The sequence below is a fragment of the Euleptes europaea genome, unplaced genomic scaffold (genome assembly GCF_029931775.1).
Source record: "Euleptes europaea isolate rEulEur1 unplaced genomic scaffold, rEulEur1.hap1 H_2, whole genome shotgun sequence".
NCBI lineage: Eukaryota > Metazoa > Chordata > Lepidosauria > Squamata > Sphaerodactylidae > Euleptes > Euleptes europaea.
Genome location: NW_026612050.1, coordinates 169,199 through 196,177, shown reverse-complemented (window position 1 = coordinate 196,177; position 26,979 = coordinate 169,199). Strand labels below are relative to the sequence as shown.

The window sequence follows — 26,979 nt, the reverse complement described above, 5'->3', positions numbered from 1 at the left end:
AGATGTTTTCATTTTTAAATGCCAACTAAAGACCCTGCTGAGACAAGCCTTAATTTTCTCACTCAATACAATTTGATTAAAGGAAAAGATTTTGTCTGGGTTTGGCACTTGAGTTCCCTTAAAAACTCAACTTTAAAAAATCATCACAATCATAATTCTTTGGGTACAAAAGTAACCAACGAATCCTGATTTCTCTTCTGAATGGGCAGATGTGTGTTAAACCATTCCTTTGTTCTAGGAAAGCTAGCTTTCCCGCAACAACACCTCTAGAAAATGCTGTTTTCACATTCAGGTGTGGACAACTGTTGCCACTTGCACATTAAGTTAGATTAATGTCAAATCAAAAAATAAAAAACTTTTGGACAAAAGCAGAAAATTAAAAATGTCATCCTTGCAGCAGAGTTAAAAGGCCAGTGCTTCCACCCCACGCCCCCAGGCATCCAGATTAGCAATGTTGTTAGCAACCACTGATTTATTGCTATTCATGATAAAAATCAGATTTCAGCGCTTACAATGCAAGCAGTAGACTGTATAACAATGCTTTCCATATCCAGATTGAGACACGGGCATGTCTAATAAGATTAAAGCAGATTCCCCCTAGAATCAACTACTTAAACATTGCAACTGTGCTGATTTTTCCCCATACTTTGATTCCTAAAATTTAAAAAGGCAGAGATTAGTAGTAACAGAAGAAACCTCCAGTTTCATATTCAGTAACAGACAATAATCCCTCTCCTAAAACAATAAAAACCCTAGCAGCATATTTTCCAAACGAAGGACAAGTGTGTTTCTGGATTACCCTCTCTCCCAAAAACAGACACCCAAACTAAAGTGCAGCACCCTTAAAAGTAAGTCTCAATAAAGTCAGCATGTTCTTCTCTTTGCAATAAGAACAGCTGGGCTCAGTATTAGGAGTACTATAAGGTATCCATCATTTTGGGTTCTTCCTCATCCCTGTGTACCACTGAGTTCCCACTGCAGCCTTGAAGCGACTCTGCATTCTGTAACAAAAAGCATAAAGACCAGGAAATCACTTCTGGGCAAATGTCTCATTTGGAACTCATGTCAAGATAGTGTTGGAGCAAGCTTCCTGCCTCCCTCTTTGCCATCTGTGGCTTTAATACCATCCCCTAAAAGTAATTGCCAGCTATTCTATTGGTATTCTAGAAACATGCATTAGAGTAATTTTTCACGAATGAAATACAACTAGCCATTGTGGAGAGCTCTGCTGGCAGCAACTTTCCGGAGGCCACCAAAGCAGTTTTGGGACCCTTTCAGGGATTGTTTGCCTGGTTTCCTGTCTGCTGGTATCATACTGATTTTTTATTTACTTCATTTAAACCCCACCTTTCTCCTCAATGGGGTCCCAAAGTAATCAAATCATTCCCCTCTCCTCCATTTTATCCTAATAACCACCCTGCAAGATAGGTGAGGCTGAGTGCATGCCACAGGCCCAAGGTAACCTAGCAAGCTTCCAGGCAGAGCGGGGATTTGAACCTGGGACTCCCAGATTCTAACCACTAACCTGTACACTAACCACTAAACCACTCTGGTGAAACTTTTTCTGTTTGTTAACACTGGGAAGCTAAACTTTGTTTTCTTATTCATGTATTTTCTAAGTCATCTCTTTTCAAAGGCTCTGCTGTGGTTCTGTATATTTAAAATATTTATGAGTTTTATAAATTTACATTAATGTTGGTTATTAACAATTTTCATGGTATTTTAAAAGCAAATTAAAAGCAATTAAGACCAAAATTAAGATCCATCAAGGCATAAAACAGCACAGCAGGAAAAATGTCAGGGCAAATGGGACAACAATGCAAATTTAAATAATTAACATAAAAATAGTAAAGCCACAAAGTATGACAAAATGAAACAATAATAAATACACAGCACAACATGTAATAAATGTTCAAGCAAACAAATACATGTCTGGTGCCAGAAACACATCAGATCCAGCACCAGGTGAGTAACTGCAGAGAGGGCATTCCACACCTGGAGTGCCATGACTGAAAAGGCTCTGCTTCTTATAACAGCCCACCTCACTTCTGTTACTGATGGCACACAACATAGAATAAAACAAAGTCCGGTGGGGCCTTAAAGATGAACTACATTTATTTCAATGAGCTTCCATGAGTCACAGCCCACTTCTTCAGAGGTATATGTGAAGGCAAAATTGTACTGGGAAATCTTATGGGAAAGCTTTGGGTGTGGGGGAAGGGCTTGATATGAATTATCACCATGAATCTTTCAAGTATAAATCTCAATGTAAAAGGGAGGAGCAGAGGTAGAAAGGTTAGGTAAAAGTCCTAATAAATTGACACAAAATAGTACCTGTGATAGAACTCTTAACTGACAGGTAGGAATGAACAGAAGCAGGTGGCCCTTCAAATATTGCATTGTACATCACATTGAAAAAAATCCCTTTTGAAAAGCAGTACATGTTTAATAAAATTAATCTTGGTGAAAAAAAACAGAATTAAGCAGGGCATATATCAATGGAACACCAAAAATAGACATGATGCACAAAGAAACAAGACTCATGGGCAAAAAGTATTTTTGCATGTTTAAGACTGGTATCCAGAGGAGTTCCTCAAGACTCAGCGTTGGAGTCATTCAACATTTTCATCAGGCATCAATGTTACTGAAATACTCCTAGAAATAGAACTGGCAGCCACTACCTAGGAGACATCAGTGCAAATGGTGACTAGAAAATTATAGCTTAGCAGGATGAACCCCATGGACTGGAATATCAGAAATAGGAAAACCAATAGCAGAAATGTATGGTTATGCACATACAGATGAACAACAGTATTTGCTACCAGTATTTACTGGTGATTCTTCAGCAGGAAACGCCACAACCTGCTGCAGTCAAGAAAGATGTGTTCCCTGTGACTCCAAATCTCATGTTTGCATGAACAAGTGTTACACAGCTCAGCAAATGACTTGCAGATCTTGCTTCACATGGTTTATATCCCACTAACAAAAATTCCTAGGTCAGATTATCTGAAAATTAAGGGTCATTTTTGCCTTACCCCATAATGCATGGCAAAGTTACTTTTATACCTTTTGCAATAATCTTGATTCGGTCTCCCAGAGGTATGTCTAACATGGGGCTCCTTCTCTATTGCTTTATAATCTAGGTTAGCATGTATAAACATTTGAGTATGAAGGACTCTCTTCTTGATCAAGGTAGCATTTCAAATACTTCAAGACATAGATACTATGGTTAGGTTGTGCCTCACAGTGCAATCCTAACTCTTCTAAGTCCAAAGAAGTCTTAGAAGGGTACAAACTTTGCACAGTCTCTTAACTTCTTGAAAGTTTGATCCTAATAGGTCTCATTCCCCCGTCATGTTGACACCACCATTCACCACACAGCAGAAGGGATAATATAACCATGCTAGTTGGGTCAAAAAACATGGAGAGCTGGTAAACAGCAGTTTCTTGGTGGTTTGGTGTTGGCTGTGGAGTTCTATCTGGGCAAAGCTACAGCATCTGGAAAGCCCGAAGCAACCATAAATTTGACATACAAATGGATTTACTGAAGACCCAATATTTTCACCCAAATCTCCTACTGGAAGAGGCTTTTTGCTTCAGAATACTAACAAAATATTTAAATGCCATTCCTCTTGAGGGAGTTGACTTAAGTCTTCTTCATGGATTTCATGTTAATTACATTTTGTTTCTAATTTTAGCTACAGTTTTTATGATGGTTTGGTGCAGTACCACTGGGATACTGGAGATATGCCTGGCTTTACTTGGAGCTGGGGAGAAAGGAAGCAATCATGATACACATTCACTCTCTTCTTCATGGTGTTAAGGACCTTTAACACACAAGCACTAGGTCCTGCCATAACCTGGTATCCACAGAAACACTTCCTTACTAAGCTGGCACAATGCTGAGAAAGAGGGAAGAAAAAGGAGAAAAGAAACAAGTTCTTTCCGAGCAGATACTACTATGTGTTAAGAATGGCAGAAAACTACATTTATAACAAGACCTACCTGTGGAAAAGATGCAAACCCTCCTATAGAATTCAGGCTGGTATGAACTGAAGGATTCTGAACAGACATTGCTTGGAAATTTTGGGACTGTGAACAAACTCTCACTCTTGATTTGAATGCTTCAAGTTCATTTTTAAAAGCCTCCAAATAGCCTTCTTCCCCCATCTGTCAAAAAAAAAGTAATGAGTCACTTGCAGTTTCATGCTCATGGCTACAAATACTCTGTAAAAAAGTAAAATAATTTTTTTTTTTGCCCAGGTAATCCACACTCTGTGCCCAAAAGCTGAATGCAATGACTTGTATAAATATGACAATTGAGCAAATTCAGGTGACTTTTCCTTATTTTGTAGGATTTGTCCCCTTCCCCACTACGTTGTTCTAGTTGATCAGCAAATAGCTATACAAAATAGCACAACCCTACCAGTAACCTATGGAAATCTTATTCTACCACCCTGCTGACTTCTGAGATTTCAGTAAACATTGCCCACACACTATTAAGTATGGTTGCAAGCAGAACTGGAAATTACCTTCCTTTTTAAAGAAAAGAGAAGAGATTATAAGAAAGCTGAATTCTACACCATCTCTGCATGTACTCTCAGGAAGCGAGTTCACTTCCTTGAGGCCAAGGTAACTCAACTGGATGAGCTGAGGCAGGCAGAGAGAGAAGTGAGTAAGGACTCCAGGGATGAAATAGTCACATCCCATTCCCAAGGGGACCGCAACCTGCCAGTCACGGATGATGGAGCCCTCACTGAGGTGAGGGGATGTGGTACCTTAGAAGGGACCTCTTGGTGGATGAACAGATATCCTCTCGTACCAAGGATATGCCTCAGAGGGGAGGGGGGCTTCTTGTAGTGGGGGATTCAATCCTTAGGAATGTAGATAGCTGGGTTTCTGGCAGGTGTACGGACCGCATGGTGACTTGCCTGCCTGGTGGGAAGGTTGCGGACATTACCCATCATATAGGTAGTCTGGTAGATAGTGCTGGGGAAGAGCCAGTGGTCATGGTGCATGCTGGCACCAACGATGTGGGGAAGTGTAGTCTGGAGGTTTGGAATCCAAATTTAGGTTGCCAGGCAGGAGACTAAAAGCCAGGACCTCCAAGGTAGCTTTCTCAGAAATGCTACCTGTTCCATGTGCAGGACCAGCTCGGCAGGCACAGTTGGTGAGTCTCAATGAGTGGTTGAGACAGTGGTGCAGGGAGGAGGGCTTTAGATTTGTAAGGAACTGGGCAACATTTTGGGACAAGCCGGGCCTATACAAAAGAGATGGGCTCCATTTGAACCAGGATGGAACCAGACTGCTGGCGCGTAATATAAAAAAGGTGGCAGAGCAGCTTTTAAACTGAACCTGGGGGGAAAGCCAACAGGAGCTGAGAAGCATCCGGTTCGGGCAGACTCAATGCACACAGACAAAGGGAAAATTGCTTCAGATTTCCCACATGGGAATGGCACAGACATGAAAGGAGATGGTAAAAAAAAAGTGGGATAGCCCAAAGGCACATGCCAGGCAAGTCGAAAGAGAGAGTCAGTGTGGAGGTGTTTCTATGCTAATGCTAGAAGCCTCCAAGCAAAAATGGGGGAGTTAGAGTGAATGGTTTTAAGAGAAAACATAGATATAGTGAGCATTACAGAAACCTGGTGGAGGGGAGAGAACCAGTGGGATACGGTCATCCCTGGTTACAAACTGTATAGAAATGACAGGGAAGGGTGTATTGGAGGGGGTGTTGCTATGTATATCAAGGAAGGCATAGTGTCTAATAAGCTAGAAATCATAAAAAGGGCAGACTTGTCCACAGTATCCTTATGGGTGACTATTCCGGGCCCCAAAGGTGATTCAGTACTGGGGATGTTCTATCGGCCCCCTGACCAAACGGCTCAGGGTGATCTTGAGATGGAGAATGAAATTAGGGAAGCATGTAAAGGTAATGAAGTAGTAATAATGGGAGACTTTAACTACCCTCATATTGACTGGATAAATGTATGCTCCAGTCAAGCCAAGGAGATAAATTTTTTAGACATCCTAAATGACTGCCCTCGAACAGTTGGTCATAGACCCAACCAGAGGGGAGGCGATCCTGGATTTAATATTCTGTTGTGCTGCCAATGACTTAGTGCGGGATGTGGATGTAGTTGAGCCAGTTGGCAATAGTGACCACAATGGCATCAAATTTAATTTATATGTAAGTGGGAAAGTGACTGGGAAATCTCACACAATTACCCTTGACTTTAAAAGAAGGAACTTCTCTAAAATGAGAAACCTGGTAAAGAGGAAGTTGAAAGGAACATTAGGAGGGTTAAATCTTTGGAAAAGGCTTGGGTGTTACTCAAGTCCACATTACTAGAGGCTCAGCTAGCTTGTATACCGCAGGTCAGGAAAGGTAGTAATAAGTCCAAGAGGTCACCACCATGGCTACCGGGTAAGGAACTGGGGCAAATAGTGGTAACAATGCAGGAAATCCTAGAACGTCTAGACAAACTGCAAACTAACAAGTCACAGGGACCAGACGGTATTCATCCTAGAGTTCTTCAAGAACTCAAATGGGAAATTGCTGAACTCCTAACAAAGATATGTAACATGTCCCTTCAATCAGCCTCTGTACCAGAGGACTGGAGAATGGCCAGTGTAACACCCATTTATAAAATAAGTTCCAGGGAAGACCCAGGAAATTACAGGCCAGTTAGCTTAACGTCTGTTCCAGGTAAATTGATGGAAAGCATTATTAAAGATAGAATTGTCAAGCATATAGAAGGGCAAGGCCTGCTGAGCAAAACTCAACATGGCTTCTGTAAAGGTAGGTCCTGTCTCACTAACCTGTTATAGTTTTTTGAAAGTGTCAACAACATGTGGACAGGAATGAGACACTGTGTATTTGGATTTCCAAAAGGCTTTTGACAAAGCCCCCCACCAAAGACTGCTAAGCAAACTTCATAGTCATGGGATAAGAGGACAAGTCCTCTTATGGATTGAGATCTGGCTGAAAAATAGGAAACAGAGAGTAGGAATCAATGGTCAGTTCTCGCAATGGAGGGATGCGAGCAGTGGGGTCCCTCAGGGATCTGTGTTGGGACCAGTGCTTTTCAACCTGTTCATCAATTACCTGGATTTGGGATTGAACAGTGAAGTAGCCAAGTTTGCAGATGACACCAAATTATTTAGGGTGGTTTAAAACAAAATCGGACTGTGAAGAGCTCCAAAAGGATCTCTACAAACTGGAAGAATGGGCATTAAAATGGCAAATGAGATTCAATGTGAGCAAGTGTAAAGTGATGCATATTGGGGCAAAAAATCCCAACTTCACATGTACACTGATGCGATCTGTGCTGGCAGTGACAGACACCAAGAAAGGGATCTTGGGGTGGTGGATAGCTCAATGAAGATGTCAACCCAGTGTGCGGCTGCTGTAAAAAAGGCAAATTCCATGCTGGCCTTTTAATTAGAGGAATTGAGAATAAAACTGCTGATATCATACTGCCCAGTACAAATCTATGGTGAGACCACACTTGGAATACTGTGTACAGTTCTGGTCACCACACCTAAAAAAGGATATTACAGAGAAGGTACAGAAAAGAGCAACCAAAATGATTAGGAGACTAGAGCAACTGCCCTATGAGGAGTGGTTAAAACGCTTAGGGCTGTTTAGCTTGGAAAGAAGGCGGCTGAGGGAAGACATGATAGAGGTCTATAAAATTATGCATGGTTTGGAGAGTGGACAGGGAGAAGTTTTTCTCCCTCTCCCATAATACTAGAACACGGAGTCATCTGCTGAAGCTGGAGGGTGAGAGATTCAAAACTGATAAAAGGAAGTATTTTTTCACACAACACATAAGTTAAATTGTGGAACTCCCTGCTCCAAAATGTGGTGATGGCTGCCAACTTGGAAGGCTTTAAGAGGGGAGTGGACATGTTCATGGAGGAAAGGGGTATTCATGGCTACTAGTTAAAATGGATACTAGTTATGATGCACACCTATTCTCTCCAGGATCAGAGGAGCATGCCTATTATCTTAGATGCTGTGGAACTCAGGCAGGATGGTGCTGCTGCAGTCATCTTGTTTGGGGGCTTTCTAGAGGCACCTGGTTGGCCACTGTGTGAACAGACTGCTGGACTTGATGGGCCTTGGTCTGATCCAGCAGGGCTTTTCTTATGTTCTTAAAGGGAAGCACATTTTTTTCCACAGCTATCCACAACACATGACCAATGACCTATGGATATTTTTAGACATCACTTTGCTTTGCTGTACTCAGGCCGTGTGCAGTTCACGAGTCTATTTAGAGCAATGGAATGTAAAACGCTTTAAAAATGTAATTCTAAATCTAGAACCACCATCAAAACTCTGGTATTTATTTGAATTATACCCCACCTTTCTGCCTACTGGAGACTCAAAGTGGCTTCCATTGTTCTCTTCTCCATTTTATCTGCACAACAATCCCGTGAGGTAGGTTAAACAAAGTCTGCGACTGGCCCAGAGTCACCCAGCAAGCTTCCATGGTGAAGTGGGGATTCAAACCTGGGTCTCCCAGATCCTAGTCTGACATTCACTACACCATACTGACTCTAAAATGGACATAGGTGTTCTAATCTTACATTATTAGCTTATTTTTAAAAAGCTGAGATGGTGACTGAAATCTTTGAACTTTGTGAAGCTTGCCAACCTCCTTATTAAGCCATTTAGAGGAACAGTAGGGAGGTCATAATGCTGCCTCAACATCATGTGTTGGATCCCTTTTAATGGAGGCTCAGATCATAAATGTAGCCAGAGTGGCATTTTTCCACCTTCACCAGGCTAGGCAGCTGTTGGCCCTACCTGTCTCGTCCCAATCTAGCCACAGTGATCCATGCAACAGTCACCCCCAGGTTGGACTACTGTAACTCCCTCTACCCTTGAGGCTGCTCTGGAAACTTCAGCTGGTCCAGAATGAGGAGGTGAGTGTCCTTAATAGGACCCCATGGAGAGTGCACACAACCAGTGCTCTGCCAGTTGCACTGGCTCCAAGTTGAGTACCAGATCAGGTTCAAGGTTTTGGTATTAACCTTTAAAGCCCTAAATGGTCTGAGACCAACCTACCTGTGGGACCACTTCTCTTGACACATGCCTCAAAGATCATTACGCTCAGCTAGTAATCACCTACAGGTGGTCAGCTCTGGCCCCGGCCTGGTGGAACTCTCTATCAGTGAGACCTGGGCTCTGTGGGCCCTGGCTCGATTCTGCAAGGCTGAGATAGATTGAGATGTTCCACCAGGCCTATGATTGAGGCAGCGATGGTTACATCTTAGCTGGCCTCCCTACACCTACCCTTACTTCCATTTCCTCAGTTATTTTTGGTATTTTTTTTGTTCTGCCTTCCCTGCCCTTTCTCTCCTGCCCCCCGCCCCCCGGACTGGTTATCCCTGTCATTATATTTAATGTCAAGGGCACCAATTGGAATTTAAAAATTAATAAGGCTTTAAATTATAGTTTATATTATATAGTATGTATTTTAACTGATTGTATTATTTTGGTTGTTAGCCACCCTGAGGCTGAGTATAGTCAGGAAAGGGCGGGATATAAATCTAATAAAATAAAATAAAAATCTTGTAAATAATGGAGTCTGTAGAAACAGATCTTTCTCTGTTTCCCTTAGTCCCCAAACCCCCTGCGCCCTCCCAAAAAGCCACCACTGAGAGATGGGGGAAATCCCAAGCATGTTAAGGGGACAGGTGCTGTAGCAAGTAAGAACAAATGAGCTTATGTCACTCCGTTTGGCACAAGTTTTTGCTTGTGGAGCTTACTCCTCTTATAAGAGAAAAACTGTCATTTAATTTGATTCCTGTTTCTTGCAGCAGCCCTTCATGTGAGATTCTCCAAATCTCAACAGCAGCTTTATGCAGACATACAGGAACATACTGAGGGAATCAGAAAGCAGGAAAGAACCACTTCTGCCAAGAAGCTTGGATGCAACCTGCATCTCCCCAGCATCGACTTATACATATGTGCCCCTCCCTCATATCTGCATTCCCCTGTACAGCTCTCTAGCTAAGGGGCATATGGCACCTGCTGCATCATGGTGACATAAACAATGTGTATAAGTTCCAATTAAATGTTTGCAGATATATGTGCAAATACACAGTGAGAGATATATGATAGTGTGTATGACTAAGGAGAGTGATATGCATGCATGATAAACAGGGTACATATATATGTCAGTGGGTTAATGATTATGTGGTATCTCCTGCCCAACAATTTCATACAGCAAAATCAAAGTTACTCCACAACATAACAACATGGAGAGTAGGTGGAAATTCAAAGGGTGGTCCAGAATCTAAGACAGGAAAGGAGCCAAAGAGCCAGTGCTGTCAGGGCATTTGGTTTCGCTACACAACACTGGCTTATTCAGAATCTGCTGTGCCTGCATTACCACCACCAGAGACACCAGTGCTGCTTTACGTTCCAAAATTTATTGCATCAAAGGAAAGTTTGAAAACTAAGGCACATTTATGAGCTCTGATCAGAAAACCGTCTGCTAGGTCATAGACACAAATTCTTCAAAACTACTCAAACCCCCCCCCCCTGCAATTAAAGAGAAAACACAACTCACTTTAGCTTTTTGGAAAAACAGACGAAAACAGCCTCGTGGATCCACATTACAACTTTTGGCCATTTCAATAATAAACTGCATCACAACTGCTTGGTGGGCTACTTGCTCCATCAGAGCTCCTTTCTGAAAATAGATATGACCACAAAGTACAGTCAAAGCAATAGCAAAAGAGAAAGAGCTGCAGCAATCCTGGTAGATCTTCAATTTGCTGCTCAGTAAGGACGCTGCAAAGCCTGCAGGATGATGCCAGGTAAACTAACTGTCGGCCCAGAACTTTTAAAAATGAATGTACCATTTCTTAAATGGCAGCTTGCACTTGGTCACAGTTTACAGTCTAACAGCATTTCCCTTACAAAGACTAGCTAAACAGGGTAGATGATGACACAGTACAAGTAAACTGCCAGGTCCATATTTTAGCAAGAACCAGAGTAGCTCCTTCAAAATCTGGTTTTAATGTTATCCTCCATCAATTTCATGATGGAGGAGTTCAATATACAATATACAAACTGACCACAATTATTGCATGATGATAGGCTGCTGGTAACTTCAGAGCACCCTCTGGGTGTTGTATGCTTTTCCTCCCAGTGCATTAAGAAGTCGAGATGTCCGGAAACAGATCATAAATGTGGGACAGCCTCGGCTCAGAATAGACAGGGAGATGTGGAAGAACAAGCTTCCTCTATATCAACGCAGGAGACCATTTAAGTAATACCTTTTCAGCTTCTAGATGGAAACACCATAAAAGAAGATATTTAGCAGTTTCTTCACAGACAAGATAGGGATGTTCAGAGAGAAATTGCTGACTGTCGAACCATCTGCTTAACATGCCTAGAGAAACAATAAGAGGTGAGCAAAATAATTTATTTTGCAGAAAAGCTTTGATACAAGTTGAGTCTAAAGTTGGCTACCCAACAGTTACAATAAGGGGAAATCTTCTCTCTCTCCCTCCCTCTTCCCCACTCTCTCTCACACAAATAGTATGTGTTTAACCAACACTTGATTACCATAACCTTCAGTTAAATCACTCAAGATCACCATCAAGCTATAAAATAAAGCATGAAAGTCTAAATAGGATCTTTCTGCCAAATACTACACTTTCTAAACAGGATTTTAAAGAGCTGATATAATGTCTCTACATACAGTACTAAAAAGGTTAAAGAAACCTGTACTTACCAAAATGCCTAATCTTCTGCTCATGTTTCTGCATGAAAGATTCAGATGCATCTTCTTCCATTTCTTTCCTTTCCTTTTGATTAATGAAACTCTGATAAACAGAATTTCAACAATGATTAAACACCCAATGTATCACAATATTTCAGTAAAAGGATCTTATGTGGGAAAGCTATCATCATTCAAGAGCCATCTATCAATGGAAACTATGCAGAGAACAAAAAACTAACCAGACTTGAGAAGCTAAAGAGCAATTTCCCAAATAACCTTTCTTGGAGTTGCTGTTGAGGCCAGGGGACAGGAAAAAACAGCATATTCCCTTTGCTAACTATATCAGGTCCTTAATCTGCACTAAACTTATACATTCAAACACATGTAATTATATATTAAGGACCTAGCATTCCAATCCATTAACTAGTTTAATTCTACTAAAAATCCACTGCATTGATTCCACAGATAGAAGGATTTCCACCTGTAGAGCACAACTTTCTTGCCTCTTCCTCCTGCTGTAGTATGAAGCAGCAATTCAGGCAGCTCTGGGCTACAGTGAGAAAAGGGAGCTCAGAAAGTGGAAATGGTTCTAGTAGATCCAAGCCATCACTTGGAACAAAAGCTCACCTCTTGCTTTTAAGATTTGGATTAGTGTAACTGAAAAGAATAAAATATTTACCATATATAACAACTCTGGTAATAGGTAGCACAATCCTAAGGGGGGTAGTTGCGGCAGGCCCAGGGACGGCACAGTCGTACTGCCTCCTAAGTGGCTTGCTGGCCCTGTGCCACGAGCCAAAAATGTAATTTACTGAAATATAATTTAAAGCCCCCGTAAAACTGCTCCATTCAGTTTCATGGGGCTGCACCACCACTTTTGCAGGAGCAAGTTCACGCCAGCAAAAAGGGGCATTCCCGGGGCGAAAGGACACAGGGAGCTGACTAAAGCCCTCTATGCCCCCAGGAACTCCCTCTCTGGCGCCCGCACAAGCCGTTGCATTGGAGAAACGCTGCTGTGACAGCTGCACCAGTGCCCGTGCTGCGTGGCTCCCCAACACCAGCATAAGTGGCCCTGCAGCGGCGTAAGTGCCCAATTGGACAGCACAAGTGGCACTTATGCTGCCACAGGGGTCACACTGCCTCCAACCCCCTTTCGGGACACCCTTTAGGATTGCACTGCTAACCCCAACCCACCACCACCACACCCTTGCTGTCAGAAATACAGGTTGAGAATGCACAGTAATTCAACAGTAATAGGTGCTATATGCCCACTTTAAAAATGCTCTGCAGCATCTATGCCTGATTTGTGCCTGTGTTTCTGTTGTTTAGAAATTGGATTAGTCCATACCTTATTAAATACTTCCTTGCTAATGAAATCTACATTCCACAGATCCTGCCTTTCCCGTTGCCTTAATGCCTCTTCTTTCCGGCGCCACTCTTCTTCACTATACCTCAGCTCCGCAGCTGCTGCCCGTGCTTTGGCATGCTCTTGTTCTAGGGATTCTGAGTTGTGGAGGGCTAGACTGCCAAGTTTCTGCTGGGCTTCTGCTAAATTCCATTTGCATTCCACAGAACTCTTCACAAATTCCTTTTGCTGCTGGCAGGCCGTTTCAATCCCATCATTATATATCTGCATGAAAAAAACTATTATTTCAGAATAAAACAAACTGGGTTTATGTAACAAACAGATTAGCTGCTTTAAAGACACTCTTGCATATGACATTGTATACTAAGCAGTTACATAGGATGAGTGATCTGTGGTTATGAAATCACAACGGAAAACTTGTATACGTGTTTTGATTAGAATGCCTCTCATACTCATTTTCTAACTAGACAGACACTCACACAAACAGCCTGACAATTGGTCACCACTGCAATAGTGTGTCACAGTGGCTTACAGCTATCCCACATGCACATTGCTGGGCTTTGTTTAGCATTTTATTGTTTTAATTTTAATAATTTGTTTTAATAATTTTATGTTTTGATCATGTTTTGTGGGATCAACCTTTTGAAGTAAAAATAACAGGGGTGTTCAGAGGTGGCACTGACCCTTTCAAGATGTTTTGGTAAGGTAACTTTGACTGGGTAAACTGGTTTCCACAGGGCAAGCCTATTCTCATTATAGGAAAAGGTTAATTCAAAATCTGATATAGCAGTATCAAGAGGGTAAAAATTATCCAATCCAACACCTAGCTCAGATAGCAAAGCCAATTGTCTCCAAATCACTGTCATTTTGGAAGGAAAATTTTGTATTATTGCCTTTTCAAAAACTGGAGTGCAAAAACATTTTGTGTCTACAAGGAAAGATGTTACTTTCTGACTGCTACAAATCAGCACTACTCTTCTGAAATATACTGTCACTTTCCCTACAAAAGTATTTATTCTATGAATATAGCACCAGAGACAGAAAACAGCCACATCATATGTAAGATCACATTTTTGTAACTCACATTAACCAATATGGAATAAATATCACCTAGCAACTCCATAATCATTTAGCATGTAACAGAATCGGAGTCCCTATTTTAGTGATAAGCATACACAGTTAGTGAGTACAAACAAGTGTTAAAATATGTTAAAGGGTAATTAAACAATGCTAAATAATTCAGAGTTCCATAAGTGATTAAGGATGCGATGCTATGCGCACTTACCTGGCTGTACGTCCCACTGAACCCGACAGGGCTTCTTTCTGCATAAACATACATAACCCTACTCTGAATTATTGAAATCCTACTATGCACAGTAACATGGAAGTAGAGCCCATTAAATAAAAGGACGTCCTTCCGTGTAAATCTGCAGGATTAAGTTTACTTATATTTCAGTATTTTATGTACAACAGAAAGATTCACACATACATGCTGTGGGATGCTCTACATTCAATAATTACTTTTGATTTCTTATTCCATGCCCGTTCAATATGCTCAGGGAGAGAATTTTCTATTCAATATTCACACACCCCCCCCAGATGAATTGTGGTTTGGAGAAGTTTTTTTTCATTGACAGGAACAAAAAAACTTTTAGCAGGCCAATAATGGTGATGGTAAACATTTTTTTAATGCCAAACATACCAAAACATAGGAACATAAGAAAGGCCATGCTGGAACAGACCAAGGTCCATCAAGTCCAGCAGTCTGTTCACACAGTGGCCAACCAGGTGCCTCTAGGAAGCCCCCAAACAAGACAACTGCAGCAGCATTGTCCTGCCTGTGTTCCAAAACACTTAATGTAATAGACATGCTCCTCTGATCCTTGTAGACCTGAGAAGCATGTGGTGTAGTGGTTAGACTAGGACCAGAGAGACCTGGGTTCAAATCCCCACCTGGTTGTGAAGCTTGCGACCCTACCCTATAAAAAGCATTATTCAAAATAGGGGTTTGCATGACTCACTAAAGAAGATAATATCAATAAAATTTCAAAACAGTAGCAATCTATCCAAAATCAAATTAAAACTTTTTAGTTGAAATGTATTCAACAAAACTGATGAACTTGATCCAGTGGTACCAGCTCTAAAAAGTCTGGGGAAAAATTCCGATCATTTCCACCAAATTTGCCAGCATGGTGCCATAGCTTGATCTACTGTAAAGGGAACAACACAGTTGAAGGGGCCCACCTCTAGCACTCCCTGCTGCACTCTTGCCTCTTACTGCCCCCTTAGGTAATCCCACTGCCCCCCAGGGGGTGGCATTGCCCATTGGGAACCACCGCACTAAACCGCCCCCTAGTTTGAGGCACGTGGCAGATTCGTTGTGTTTCGGATGGGTTTTGCCTGCCCGCGTTAGACGAAAAGGCAGAGTGAAACCGAGCAAATGAACCGAGGAAAGGGCTAAAATGAAAGGAAAGAGAAACAGCCAGGTCAGCCCACTGAGTCAGAGACAAATCTGTGCCCTGTGGAAGGAATCCCTTTATTGTCCAGAAGCCGGTAAAGTGGGGGGGACTCCGTTCCTCCTGGGGGACGAAGACAGGGCCGACAGCCCCTTCCCTTTTATCGAGCCCCACTAACAGAAAAGAGACGGTGCTTGAGGGACATTGGGTCAATGCGTCTCCTGGGAAAGAAACGGCGCTGCCACACCGAAAGCGACAGTACCTGCGAGTCAGGCGGCCGCAGCTTTTCCTCTCGACTCGGGCATAAATGATGAGAGCGCGGCGGCCACAACGCCATTCCCCGCTCTGCGACGGCAGATTAAAAAAAGGATCCCCTCGCTCTGATTCACGCTGCTACTCGGGTCTGTTATGGAGCCCACCGGAAATTAGCTGGTCTACTTCCATCAACAACAAAACGTCCCGTACTTATGACGTCATCATGCCGCCCCGCTTGGTGGACTTGTCATGTGACCGCAACAATGTGGACCTACAGGTTGCTAGGCGACTGGAAGGCTCTGGTGCGACTGCGCGACAGGCATGCCTGGTTGCTGTGAATAGCTGACGCCCTCCCGATAATTCCTAGACTTTGAGAGCGCAGCTATGAAAATAATAATAGTTTAAAAATCCGACTAGTCACTTAAATGGGGGTTTATTAAAGTTAAGTACTTCTTAGGAAATGACTTTATAGTGTCGAGCCATGTAGAAGCAACACGGTATTTAGGCGCTGTGCAAAATATCACATACTTTGAATGAGACCGCGCTTGGAATACCGTGTGCAGTTCTGATCACCGCACCTGAAAAAGGATCTTGCTTGAGAAAGTGCAGAAAAGAGCAACCAAAATGATCAGGGGACTAGATAGGGTTGCCAACCTCCAGGTACTAGCTAGAGATCTCCCGCTATTACAACTAATCTCCAGCCAATAGAGATCAGTTCACCTGGAGAAAATGGCAGCTTTGGCAATTGGACGCTATAGCATTGAAGTCCCTCCACAAACCCCACCCTCCTCAGGCTCCACCCCCAAAACCTCCCGCCGGTGGCAAAGGGATCTGGCAACCCTATGACAACCCCATCATAGTTTTTACCTCCTCAGGCATTTTGATTGTACTTCTACCCATATCAGCAAAGCAGTTCATGACCAGTAAGTGAACCGAGTTGTGGACTTGTGGGGTATAATTACAGAAGACAGGTCAATGGAGGAGTCTTGTGGTACTGCTCTTCTAAGGCAATAAACACTAGCTAGGCCTCGGTGCTGGAGCATCCTCCCATTGCAATGCTGGAACTTCCACATAAATCAGAAGTGTCATCATTGCTTAGATGACACCGATTGCTCCTCCTCACTTCCCCCGGCCTGCATCCGTCCGCCCACCATCTAAGAGTCAGCAGGGCAACAGAAGCAATTGGGAATCCTACTTCAACTGCTATTTCTACACATTAAACCTCTGTTAAAGGGACAAAATATCTTTCTCCAGGCCAGTTGTCAGGCACACCAGTTAACATGATCAAGTAGTACATGATGTGAAAGACTACTACTACCTAAGGCCCTGGAGAGCCCTTGCCAGCAAGAACAGACAGTACTAACCACGGTAGTCCCAAGATTCTGACCCAGTATAAGGAAGCTTCATGTGTGTATCCTGGCTATTTTTCTTCTACGCTAAACCTGTTTATCATTACTCAGATTTAGTAGCTTCCTCAATGTAAAATTATACTAGTCTCTCTCTCTCTCTCTCTCTCTCTCTGTGTGTGTGTTATCCTGTGGCAGCTATTCTCAAACAATCTTTTAAAATAATGACTGAAATAGGCTGCTGGGCCCACTTTTCAAACCACAGCAGTGTTGTTGTTTGTTTAATGCCTGTACGGTATGAGACATTTGGCACTTGGGTTCTGATACCAGAATGAAAAATACAGTATGCATTGGTTAATCCCCAATGAAAAAGGAGAGCTCAGTATTTCTGCTATTTGGAACCTCTTATGCTGGGTCTAGTCAGCAGTGGTGTGTCCCAGGTTATTAGCTAACATCTAGAGATAAAGGCTAGTAATATAAAGGAAAGTGGAAGGAGCCTGGTATGTTTAACTTAGAGAAAAGAAAGACTGGGGGTATCTTATCAGTATGCTAGTACTCAAAGGACTTCTAAAGAAGAATTGTTCAGTGTCTCTACTGAGGACAGATCTATTAAGGACAGGACAAGAAGCTGTGGCTTTAACTGATAGGAGAAACAGTTCATATGTCAGGGTGATTCATTCTATCAACAAGATCAATTCAAGTCTGAAATTACGCCTGGGTAGAGTTGAAACTTAACAGCGACTCTTGCTTTTTTAAAAATGAAAAGAATCACAGGGATTGTAACTGGACATGCAAAAAGAAATCAGGTAACATATGGTCTATCAAAACAAACAAGGACCTAGGAGACCAACCATCCATAGTGGCTTGATGTGAGCAATTACAGACCAAAATGCACAGGCTATGTGCAAAAGATGAATTGGACAAAAATGCTAAAAGTTTTGCTTGAGAGCAGATGGTTCTAAAGAAAAGACTGTCATGGGCCTCCAGAAAAGGATTTAATTTGCTTCCTTCCTCCCAACTTTCAAAGGTCTACATACAGAAGATGCTCAGTTAGATTAGGGATGCTGCTACTGCCCTCAGTGGCACCTTGACAGACTTCCCTGGGACCTGAAGAAGATGAGAGTTGCCAAAATTTTGTATTCATAGTCCTCCCTTCACTCACCAGCCCTGCTTTTCTGTAGGTAATTAAGTTCTGCTTGTAAAGATTTTGCTATATTAACGCAAAAAAGCAGCCTGACTAACCCTCTCTCAGCAGAGCTTGGAACCTAAGTAGGGTCAGCCATGGTTAGTACTTGGATGGTGAAATGCCAGTGTTATAATATTAATTTCGAATCAATATAACACAGTGGGAGGTTGATAGTTCAAAGCAGTTGTTTATTGAGCCCAATATACATACCGGGTGAAGCTGCCCAAATGCGCAGGACAGTCTTTCACACAGAACAAAGGATTGCAACCCCAATTATAACTTCTGGTTAGGGATGTTCCAATTACATTGACTCACTAGACATTGGTTGTCTACCTTACTTTAATTAACATAGTATATAGAGATTGGTAGAAGCTGTCTCTAAGCAAGCACTTGGTCTTGTGATTCTCATTCCTAACAGTGAAGGTAAGACACTGTTTTTCTCTACTAGGGAAAGCCTGTACCAGGCAATGTGTTCTGTTGGCCTCTTATAGTTATGGATGCCAACGTTCCCAAAGTTTCCATGTGTGGGCAGAATACGTCTGCCTGATGCTATGCTCTATTCTTGAGCATAGCACCTCACGAACCCATGAATGTTTATACATATGAAAGAATATATGTTTTCCCATAAATGAAGTTTATAGGCACTTCAATGGGAGACCACCAAGAAAACTGGGGTTGCTATATTGAGGAAGGCAACTGCAAACCACCTCTGTTCATCTCTTGCCTTGAAAACTCTATGGGGTTGCCATAAGTTGGCTGCAACTTGATGGCAGTTAACACGCATACACATAATAATTATTATTATTAATGTTAAAGAATGTCATAGATCAGGTGCAGTAGAGAACTGGCTTGCTTTGCTCTTGAAGGAAAAGTAGCAGATAAATATCTGAGTTGCCTGTAGCCTCCTGGTTCCCATTTGCCAATTTTCATTTTCCAACTTTGGGTGAATCCAGGATATTACAGCTGACATCTCAGTTTGTGTCACTGATCATATCCTTCCCTCAATCCAGAAGCCGGGCATCCTTAGAACTGAGAAGATGGTAATTAACTTTGGCTTTCTATCCTAATAATCAGTGGGGCGTGCGGCACTACAAAGACTTTGCCACTCAATCTAAATATGTTTCCTTTTGTGTTGTTCATCATTCAGATCTTATTAGTACTGGAAGACTTAAGTTAAAACAGGCACCGGGCATGGCTGTGACCCAATTATGACAGCATCATTGTTGATTGAGTCCGACTCCACAGCCATTGCAAAACCTTGGAGAGGCTAAGCTCAGGTTTCACCCCATCATCCAGATTGGAATGTCCTTCCCAGAACAGCTCGGATTTCATCTTTGCTTTAATTATCCTAAGCTTGGTGTGTGAAACTTTGATGGCATTTAGGATATTTGTTTATAGGCAGCCCGGGGGCAAGGCAAAATCAACATGAGTCTCCATAGTGACTTCCTTAGGCTTTGAGTTGGGTTCCAGAGTAGTGGCTTGTCTGCAGGCTGGGGAAGGGAAGCATTGAAAAGAGGCCTTGCCTAGATTTGGTCACCCTGGCAAATAGGAAATTAGAGTTGCCAACTTCCAGGTACTAGCTGGATTTCCCAGCCAAAATGCCTCCACAACACGCCTCTTTCATTTTTTTAAAAAGCAGTTGAATATATCGTTATAACATAAGAGCTGTGACTCAGGTTCTCTAAATTCCTAGCTTTCATTTTTTAAAAAAATATTGTCTAGCTATATTTGTTGAATGTATGCTTTCCCCCTATATCTCTGCAATGAAAAGAGCTACAGACATACTTTTTAAAAATGAAAGCTGGGAATTCTGAGTAACTGCAAGATACATTTCTAGAATGATATAACAATGTTCATTTGTTGATAAAAACATTCATGGTGCCATAGGGAGGGAACTACTTATGCCGGAGGCAGAGGAAATGGCTGCTGTGTGGGCTGGACTGGCAAAATCCAAACTTTCCTACTCACACATCCAGGGTTTGCTGAGATCTATCCCACAACTCTGCGGCAAAGCAGGTTTGGGAAGGATCAGTGATAAGCCAGGGAAACCCCAGGAAGTGCAGAAATGCACTATAACAGGCCTGAAAAGGGTTAATAAACGTGCACTATTTCTGCGTTCTGGTTTCCAGAATGTTGTTCTGGAGTGCCTTTAACACATCCCACTGTTCTTTTTTTCAGTCCTGTGATTAATTTAATGCCCGTTCTGGCGACATTTTGGCCTGGAAAGGGTCAATAAATGCACGCTGTTTCTGTGTTCTGGTTTCCACAATATTGTTCTGGAGAGCCTTTAACAATTCCCACTGTTTTTTTGTGCGGTCATGTTATTGGTTTAATGCCTGTTCTGGTCTGTACCAGCTTTTACCCCGTCCCGGAAAACACGTCTTGAATTTTACAGAACGAAGTAAAGCCCCGATTCTAATTTAATCTGCCCTTTCTGTTTACCGTGGAGAATGTCAAGGGTTCTAAATACTAGGTTTTATTTTCGACTGCTCTTGCAGTAGCTGTTCAGAGATGCGCCAAATTGACTTCAGGGCAACACGCGGGCACCTAATTTGGATGCATGCTTTGACTCTGAATTCATTGACGACAGTATGTTCGACTCTGCGGATTCATTACATATAGTGCTTACAGATAATTCAGTGGGTCGCCGTGTTAGTCTGTCTGCAGTAGTAGAAAAGAGCCAGAGTCCAGTAGCACCTTAAAGACTAACAAAAATATTTTCTGGCAGGGGATGAGCTTTCGTGAGCCACAGCTCGCTGTGGCTCACGAAAGCTCATCCCCTGCCAGAAAATATTTTTGTTAGTCTTTAAGGTGCTACTGGACTCTGGCCCTTTTCTACTAGCGCTTACAGATGCTTCAGTGGAAGTCATTCTCCACATCTAGTAAGTAATTTCTCCTGTTAGTGGCTATTCTCGCTTCCCAGTATCTCGAAGGCTGAATCTAATACAATTGCCCCATCACCTCCCCCCCCCCCCGATGCCAGAGCTCATTTGCACGCCCCGACAGAGCAGAGCGGCTTCCAGCCTGGCTCTCCGTAGGGGCTGGCGCAGGGAGCGGCGCTATTTGCTCGCGCTTAGGAGCATTCGAACGTTGGCGTTTCCATGGCAACACGACGCTTTCCCCTGGAACAGGCGTGGCTGGCGGCGGCGGCAGCGGCGGGCCGGCGGAGCGGGAATCCTCGGTGACACTCGGAGCCCTGCGGGGCCGGCCGAGGGTGGAGATGCCGCTGAAGGTCGTGGTGGAGCTGCAGATCCATGCGGTGAGTGGGACGGAGCGGGAGGGGAGGGTGCAAGGCCCCGGGGAGAACCCCGGACAGGGGGCCGAAAGGTCGCTTGTTCACTAACACGCGCTTCCTCTCCCACGTGTCGTTGCAGCGCTCCGATTGTAATGCCCCCACCGCCGTCCAGATGGCAGATGTGTGTGTGTGTGTGTAAGAACAGCAGGATGTTGCTGCTCTGTAAATCCTAAATTTTTGGTCTGGGCTCAAACCTCTTAGAACCCCTGCCTTTCTGCAGTCCAGATCCGCAGGTGGTTCTTGGCACTCTGCATAGACCCAGAGACACTCTTTTCTGTATTATTGTCCCTTTTAACCCCCGGAAGTCTGGTTATCCCGGCCTGTCCTCGAAAACCAATTCCAACGGCCAAAGGCAACCTTTGATTACACGTTTGGGTCTCTGAAGATATACGTTATGTCGCAAGACTTACTTGCATTAATTCTGTGAGCAGAAGTCGATGTCTGGTTGTACAAAAATCACTTATAGAAGAAGAAATGATGTAAGGTATCATTCGTAGCCTAAGGTGTGGAAGGCTGATGGCATGCATCTCAGGCATAGAACGAGGACCCACCATCATATATGGCTTTGGACCCCAGTAAAATTACATCACAATACACAGTAGGAGTCAGAGGGGATCCCTAAAGATGTTACCTGTCCTGTATAATGCTTCATAACATCTAATGGCCAAGTAAGTGTCTGACTGATTCCTAGCTCTGTGATGGTTATAGTTGTCTTGTCCCAGTATATCTATTCAACTTGTTTGAGATTGTCTAAGTATCTTAATTAAATACATATGCAATTGGTGGCAAGTGAGAATAGCTATGTGATTACCCCCTACTCATTTCTAACAGCTGTGATCTTTCTCTTCCTGTTTTCATAGGTCTCTTGTCCTGGAGTATACTTGACAGAGAAGAATGATGTTTATCTCACTGTTTGCATCCTGGGTCAGAGCAAGGAAACTGATTGCCTTTCTCCTGTTTTTCCTCTCTTGTTTCATGAGAAAATGTGGTTTGAGAAGGTAACCTGTTAAAGGTTTTAATCTTGACCTCCCCCCCACCCTTGAACACAGTCACTGTTCACCAGGGACAGACCAAGGTTCCAGTGTACTTTTTGCAACAGTGGCCTGCCAGTTACCTCTTGAGAAATTGACGAGCAGGACATAAAGGCCTTGTGTAGACACACATATTTGCATAGAATGAATGTCAAAAGAAAGCAGGGTTTTGAATATTTTGTTTACATTTTCATAGGCAAATTGCCTATAAATTGCTTCTTACAATGCAAGCAATGTCACTATGAACTTTGCTGAACGCAGTGGCTAAATATTTCAACTCAAAAGAGTTCTTTTTCTCAGCCAGTCAGTCAGACAGATGATGCTAATGCTTGAAAAGGACATTGATGTTACAATCCTAAATAGAGTTACATCCGTCTTAACCCACTGACTTCAGTGGACTTAAAAGAGTGTGACTCTGCACTGGATTGTACTACAGATCATTCCCTATGGATTTATCTGATTGCGGCCCCTCATTTTGACTTGTGGAAACAATGTTTCCATCGATGTTGATGGGGCTGAAGCTTTTGCTGAAATTCTTAACATGATGATCTTGGGTAGAAATTTCTTGCTGGTAGCATAAGGGTTTACTGTATTGTTTTTTAGAACAACAGCCTTCATTTGGTTCTTGTAGGTTATCCGGGCTGTGTGACCGTGGTCTTGGTATTTTCTTTCCTGACGTTTCGCCAGCAGCTGTGGCAGGCATCTTCAGAGGAGTAACACTGAAGGACAGTGTCTCTCAGTGTCAAGTGTGTAGGAAGAGTAATATATAGTCAGGAAGGGGTTGGGTTTGAGCTGAATCATTGTCCTTCAAAAAGTATCAAAGGTAATGTGCTAATCATTGTCCTGTAAGTATCAAGATAATGTGCTAATGAGGGTGTGGTATGTTAATATGGAACCATTGTATCCTGAAGTGATCTGTTAATGTGTGAAATCCAAGGCTAATCTGCATGGCTATTGTGGACTGTAGTCTTTGTTAGTCTGGAGGTTTTCAGGATAGGAAGCCAAGCCTTATTCATTCTTAAACTCTCTTCTTTTCTGTTAAAGTTGTGCTGATGTTTATGAATTTCAATGGCTTCTCTGTGTTATCTGACAAAATAGTTGGTAGAATTGTCCAGTCTTTCAGTGTCTTGGAATAAGACCCTGTGTCCTGTTTGTGTCAGTCCATGTTCAGCCACTGCTGATTTCTCAGGTTGGCCAAGTCTGCAGTATCTTTCATGTTCTTTTATCCTTGTTTGTATGCTGCGTTGTGTGGTCCCGATGTAAACTTGTCCACAACTGCAGGGTATACGATATACTCCTGCAGAGGTGAAGGGGTCTCTTTTGTCTTTTGCTGATTGTAGCATCTGTTGTATTTTCTTGATGGGTTTAAACACTGTTTGTAGGTTATGTTTTTTCAAACGTTTCTCCATTCTATCAGTGACTCCTTTAATAAATGGCAAGAATACCTTTCCTATGGGAGACTGTTTTTCCTGAGTTTTCTGATTTTTGTTTGGTTTAATGGCCCTTCTGATTTCATTTCTGGAATAGCCGTTTGCTAGCAGTGTGTGATTTAGATGATTAATTTCTTCCTTGAGAAACTGTGGTTCACAGATCCGTCTTGCACGGTCCATTAATGTTTTGATTATTCCTCTTTTCTGTCAGGGGTGGTGGTTGGAGTTTTTGTGTAAGTAGTGATCTGTGTGAGTTGGTTTCCGGTAGACCTTGTGACCTAACTGAAAGTTTGTTTTACGGCTGACAAGGGTATCAAGAAATGGGAGTTTACCCTCAATTTCCTTTTCCATGGTAAACTGAATGTTTGGATGGATATTATTAAGATGGTTTAGAAAGTCCATTAATTTTTCTTCACCATGGCTCCAAATAGTAAATGTATCATCTACGAACCTGAACCTTCATTTGGTTTACTCAGAAGTGATGAACCTTTAGCCAATCAACTGAAGTGGGCAAATTTTAAGTGACAAGTGTATGTACTAAAATAAGTCTGAGACCTATTACTTCTACTGTGTTAATGTGATAGAGAAAGAAAAATTTAAAGAGCACATTTCCATCTAACAGGCCTTATTTTATTTTTTGAATAGCAAGTTATATCCCTCCAGTATCTCAAAAAGGCATCTAGATTAAAGCTTTGATAATATAAATCTTTGTTTCACTGTAATCAATTTATTAATCAATTAAAGTAAAAGTAGTTACTCAATGAAGAACTCTTTAATCAGTTGATGTAATTGTTTTATTATTACATTCTTTCTTTTGCTTTTCTTTTGAAGGTATTTGAAAAAGCTACAGATCCTGTTGCTGTGGTAGAACTGCTAGGAAGTAAGTAAGATGTATTCTTGGGTCTATGATTATCCCAGATATGTATTGGTATATCATATGAGTTTCTCTTCATCAGCTTTCTGTGGTGCTTAGAGAAAAGCTCCTTTGCTGTTTGTGGGTCATTCCAGTGGTCATTTTCTGTCCCCCTGTAATAACAAGTCAGGATTATGTGATCAATAAAAAAGGGCAAGGAGTCCAATTTTACCTGAATAGCTTAGGTATCTTTATTCATTTTTGCCATAAAATAGCCTGACATTTTTGGGTAACTCTGGGTCTGAATAAGAGGAAATAAAGGGCTTGCATGAGGGGAGGGGAGAAGGAAGTGAGAGTCTCTGTTTGGTGGCTTTCCGCCAAATTAAAATTGTGTTGTTGGTTATACAACCCTCCCATCTGCTTAGTGAAAATATACTTTAAATAAAAAATACCTCTTCAGCTGTCATGAATAACATTGTTCATTCATTTTCTTTTAGGAAATGTGACAAAATTTCGGTTATCTGAACTGATACCTACAGGTAAATGGGGAAGGAAATATTATTTAAAACAACCATAAACTTGATCATGAAGGGGTGACTATCTTATGATAATGTTGGGTCTTTACCCCCCTCCAATATTCAGATTTCTGCTATCAATATTAACCAGATATAAGGAGGAGGAGGTCCTAGGCAAAGTTGGGTAATTTATCAACAAAATAGGATCTTAGGTCTGCGTGCATAAGAGTTTATGGTAGCAATTATAGCTGGTTATGTGTGGGTTTGTGTGTGTGTGGCTTTCTGATAACAACACACGGTGGCAGAATAAGCCTTCTTTGCTAAGTGTTGTGCAGAGCTCCACAGTGCAAGGAAGGTGTTGGCACATTGGAAAGTTCCTCCAAGCAAGAGGAAGAAAAGTAAAAAAACAGCTAGCCAAGCCTAGCAAGGAGGAAAAGACTGGTGGGATATATTTACCATTTTCAGGCATTTAAAAGGAAGTCTGAAAGAAGAAAAGCTTACTCTGGTGGTTTTCAATCTACTTTTTGGGAGAACTCAAACGTTTCTTTGGAAGCTTCAGTAACAGGGTCAGTAATGGCAGACAAACTTCCCTATATTCTGTCGAAGGCTTTCACGGTCAGAGTTCATTGGTTCTTGTAGGTTATCCGGGCTGTGTGACCGTGGTCTTGGTATTTTCTTTCCTGACGTTTCGCCAGCAGCTGTGGCAGGCATCTTCAGAGGAGTAACACTGGAGAGACACTGTCCTTCAGTGTTACTCCTCTGAAGATGCCTGCCACAGCTGCTGGCGAAACGTCAGGAAAGAAAATACCAAGACCACGGTCACACAGCCCGGATAACCTACAAGAACCAATTCCCTATATTCCGTTCCTACATTACTGATCTTCCTCTGCAGTGGGCAGACACAAGGGAGTGTTGGTGTGTCCTAGTGCGTACACTACACTCTCAGTTTATTCAGAGGTACGATGAGGCCTGGGTGAATGTCTGTGTGAAGGGACTATGTATGCCAAAAACATATCCCAGAATCCTATGTAATGCACCGGAGTTGCAAGGCATACTATCACATTTTAATTCTGCCTTCCTGCTAGGAGCTCAGCAGTGTTCATCAGCCCCCCCGCCATCTTCATAACAATGCTGTGAGTTAAGTAGAGTTGAGAAATACTGACTGGCCCAAAATCATCCAGTGAGCTTCATGGCTGAGTGGGGATTTGAACCTGGGTTCTCTGATCAAAGTTCAGTTTTCTAGCCACTGTACCACACTAGTGTTCTGGGTTCCTTATCAGCCAGGTCATTATGGAAAGGTTTTGGTGAAAGCTGGGTATCCAAGGTTGGGTGAAAAGGAAAAAAAAATAAGTCTGTGTATAAATACTGAAAGTATAATTTATTAGAAGCTCTATATAAAAGTTAAAATTATTTTAAATCATTAAAATAGCACAATGGCATTTCCTGAGGTTGATAACTATAACCACATACCAAACGCGTTTCGGCCTATGGGGCCTTCATCA

At 42.3% G+C, this 26,979-nt stretch overlaps 2 protein-coding genes across 2 annotated transcripts in view; one reads left to right on the top strand and one right to left on the bottom strand.

Annotated features, from left to right (window-relative positions):
- Window positions 1–743: 743 nt before the first annotated feature.
- Window positions 744–15,903, bottom strand: LOC130492919 (hsp90 co-chaperone Cdc37-like 1). Its single transcript, XM_056866692.1, has 7 exons — window positions 15,829–15,903; window positions 13,093–13,374; window positions 11,757–11,847; window positions 11,296–11,411; window positions 10,584–10,706; window positions 4,006–4,170; window positions 744–1,001 (listed from the first exon to the last, which is right to left on the bottom strand). Exons 1-7 carry the CDS (start codon window positions 15,901–15,903, stop codon window positions 918–920), a joined length of 936 nt encoding a protein of 311 aa, XP_056722670.1. The 3' UTR covers window positions 744–917.
- A 5,637-nt stretch (window positions 15,904–21,540) lies between these two features.
- Window positions 21,541–26,979, top strand: part of LOC130492924 (spermatogenesis associated 6-like protein) — a 35,661-nt gene continuing 30,222 nt past the window's right edge. Inside the window, exons 1-4 of the mRNA XM_056866696.1 lie at window positions 21,541–21,612; window positions 22,509–22,646; window positions 24,941–24,989; window positions 25,460–25,501. Coding sequence (XP_056722674.1) covers window positions 21,574–21,612; window positions 22,509–22,646; window positions 24,941–24,989; window positions 25,460–25,501 — 268 coding nt within the window. The 5' untranslated portion in view covers window positions 21,541–21,573. The remainder of the gene's footprint in view (window positions 21,613–22,508; window positions 22,647–24,940; window positions 24,990–25,459; window positions 25,502–26,979) is intronic.

What these genes read in the sequence shown, in the direction of transcription:
- LOC130492919 (XM_056866692.1), bottom strand. Translation starts at nt 15,903, where the DNA reads ATGGCGTTGTGGCCGCCGCGCTCTCATCATTTATGCCCGAGTCGAGAG. An exon ending in TGCGGCCGCCTGACTCGCAG is followed by an intron (nt 13,375 to 15,828) that starts GTACTGTCGCTT and finishes TTTTTCATGCAG; the next exon opens with ATATATAATGATGGGATTGA. An exon ending in GCAAGGAAGTATTTAATAAG is followed by an intron (nt 11,848 to 13,092) that starts GTATGGACTAAT and finishes TCTGTTTATCAG; the next exon opens with AGTTTCATTAATCAAAAGGA.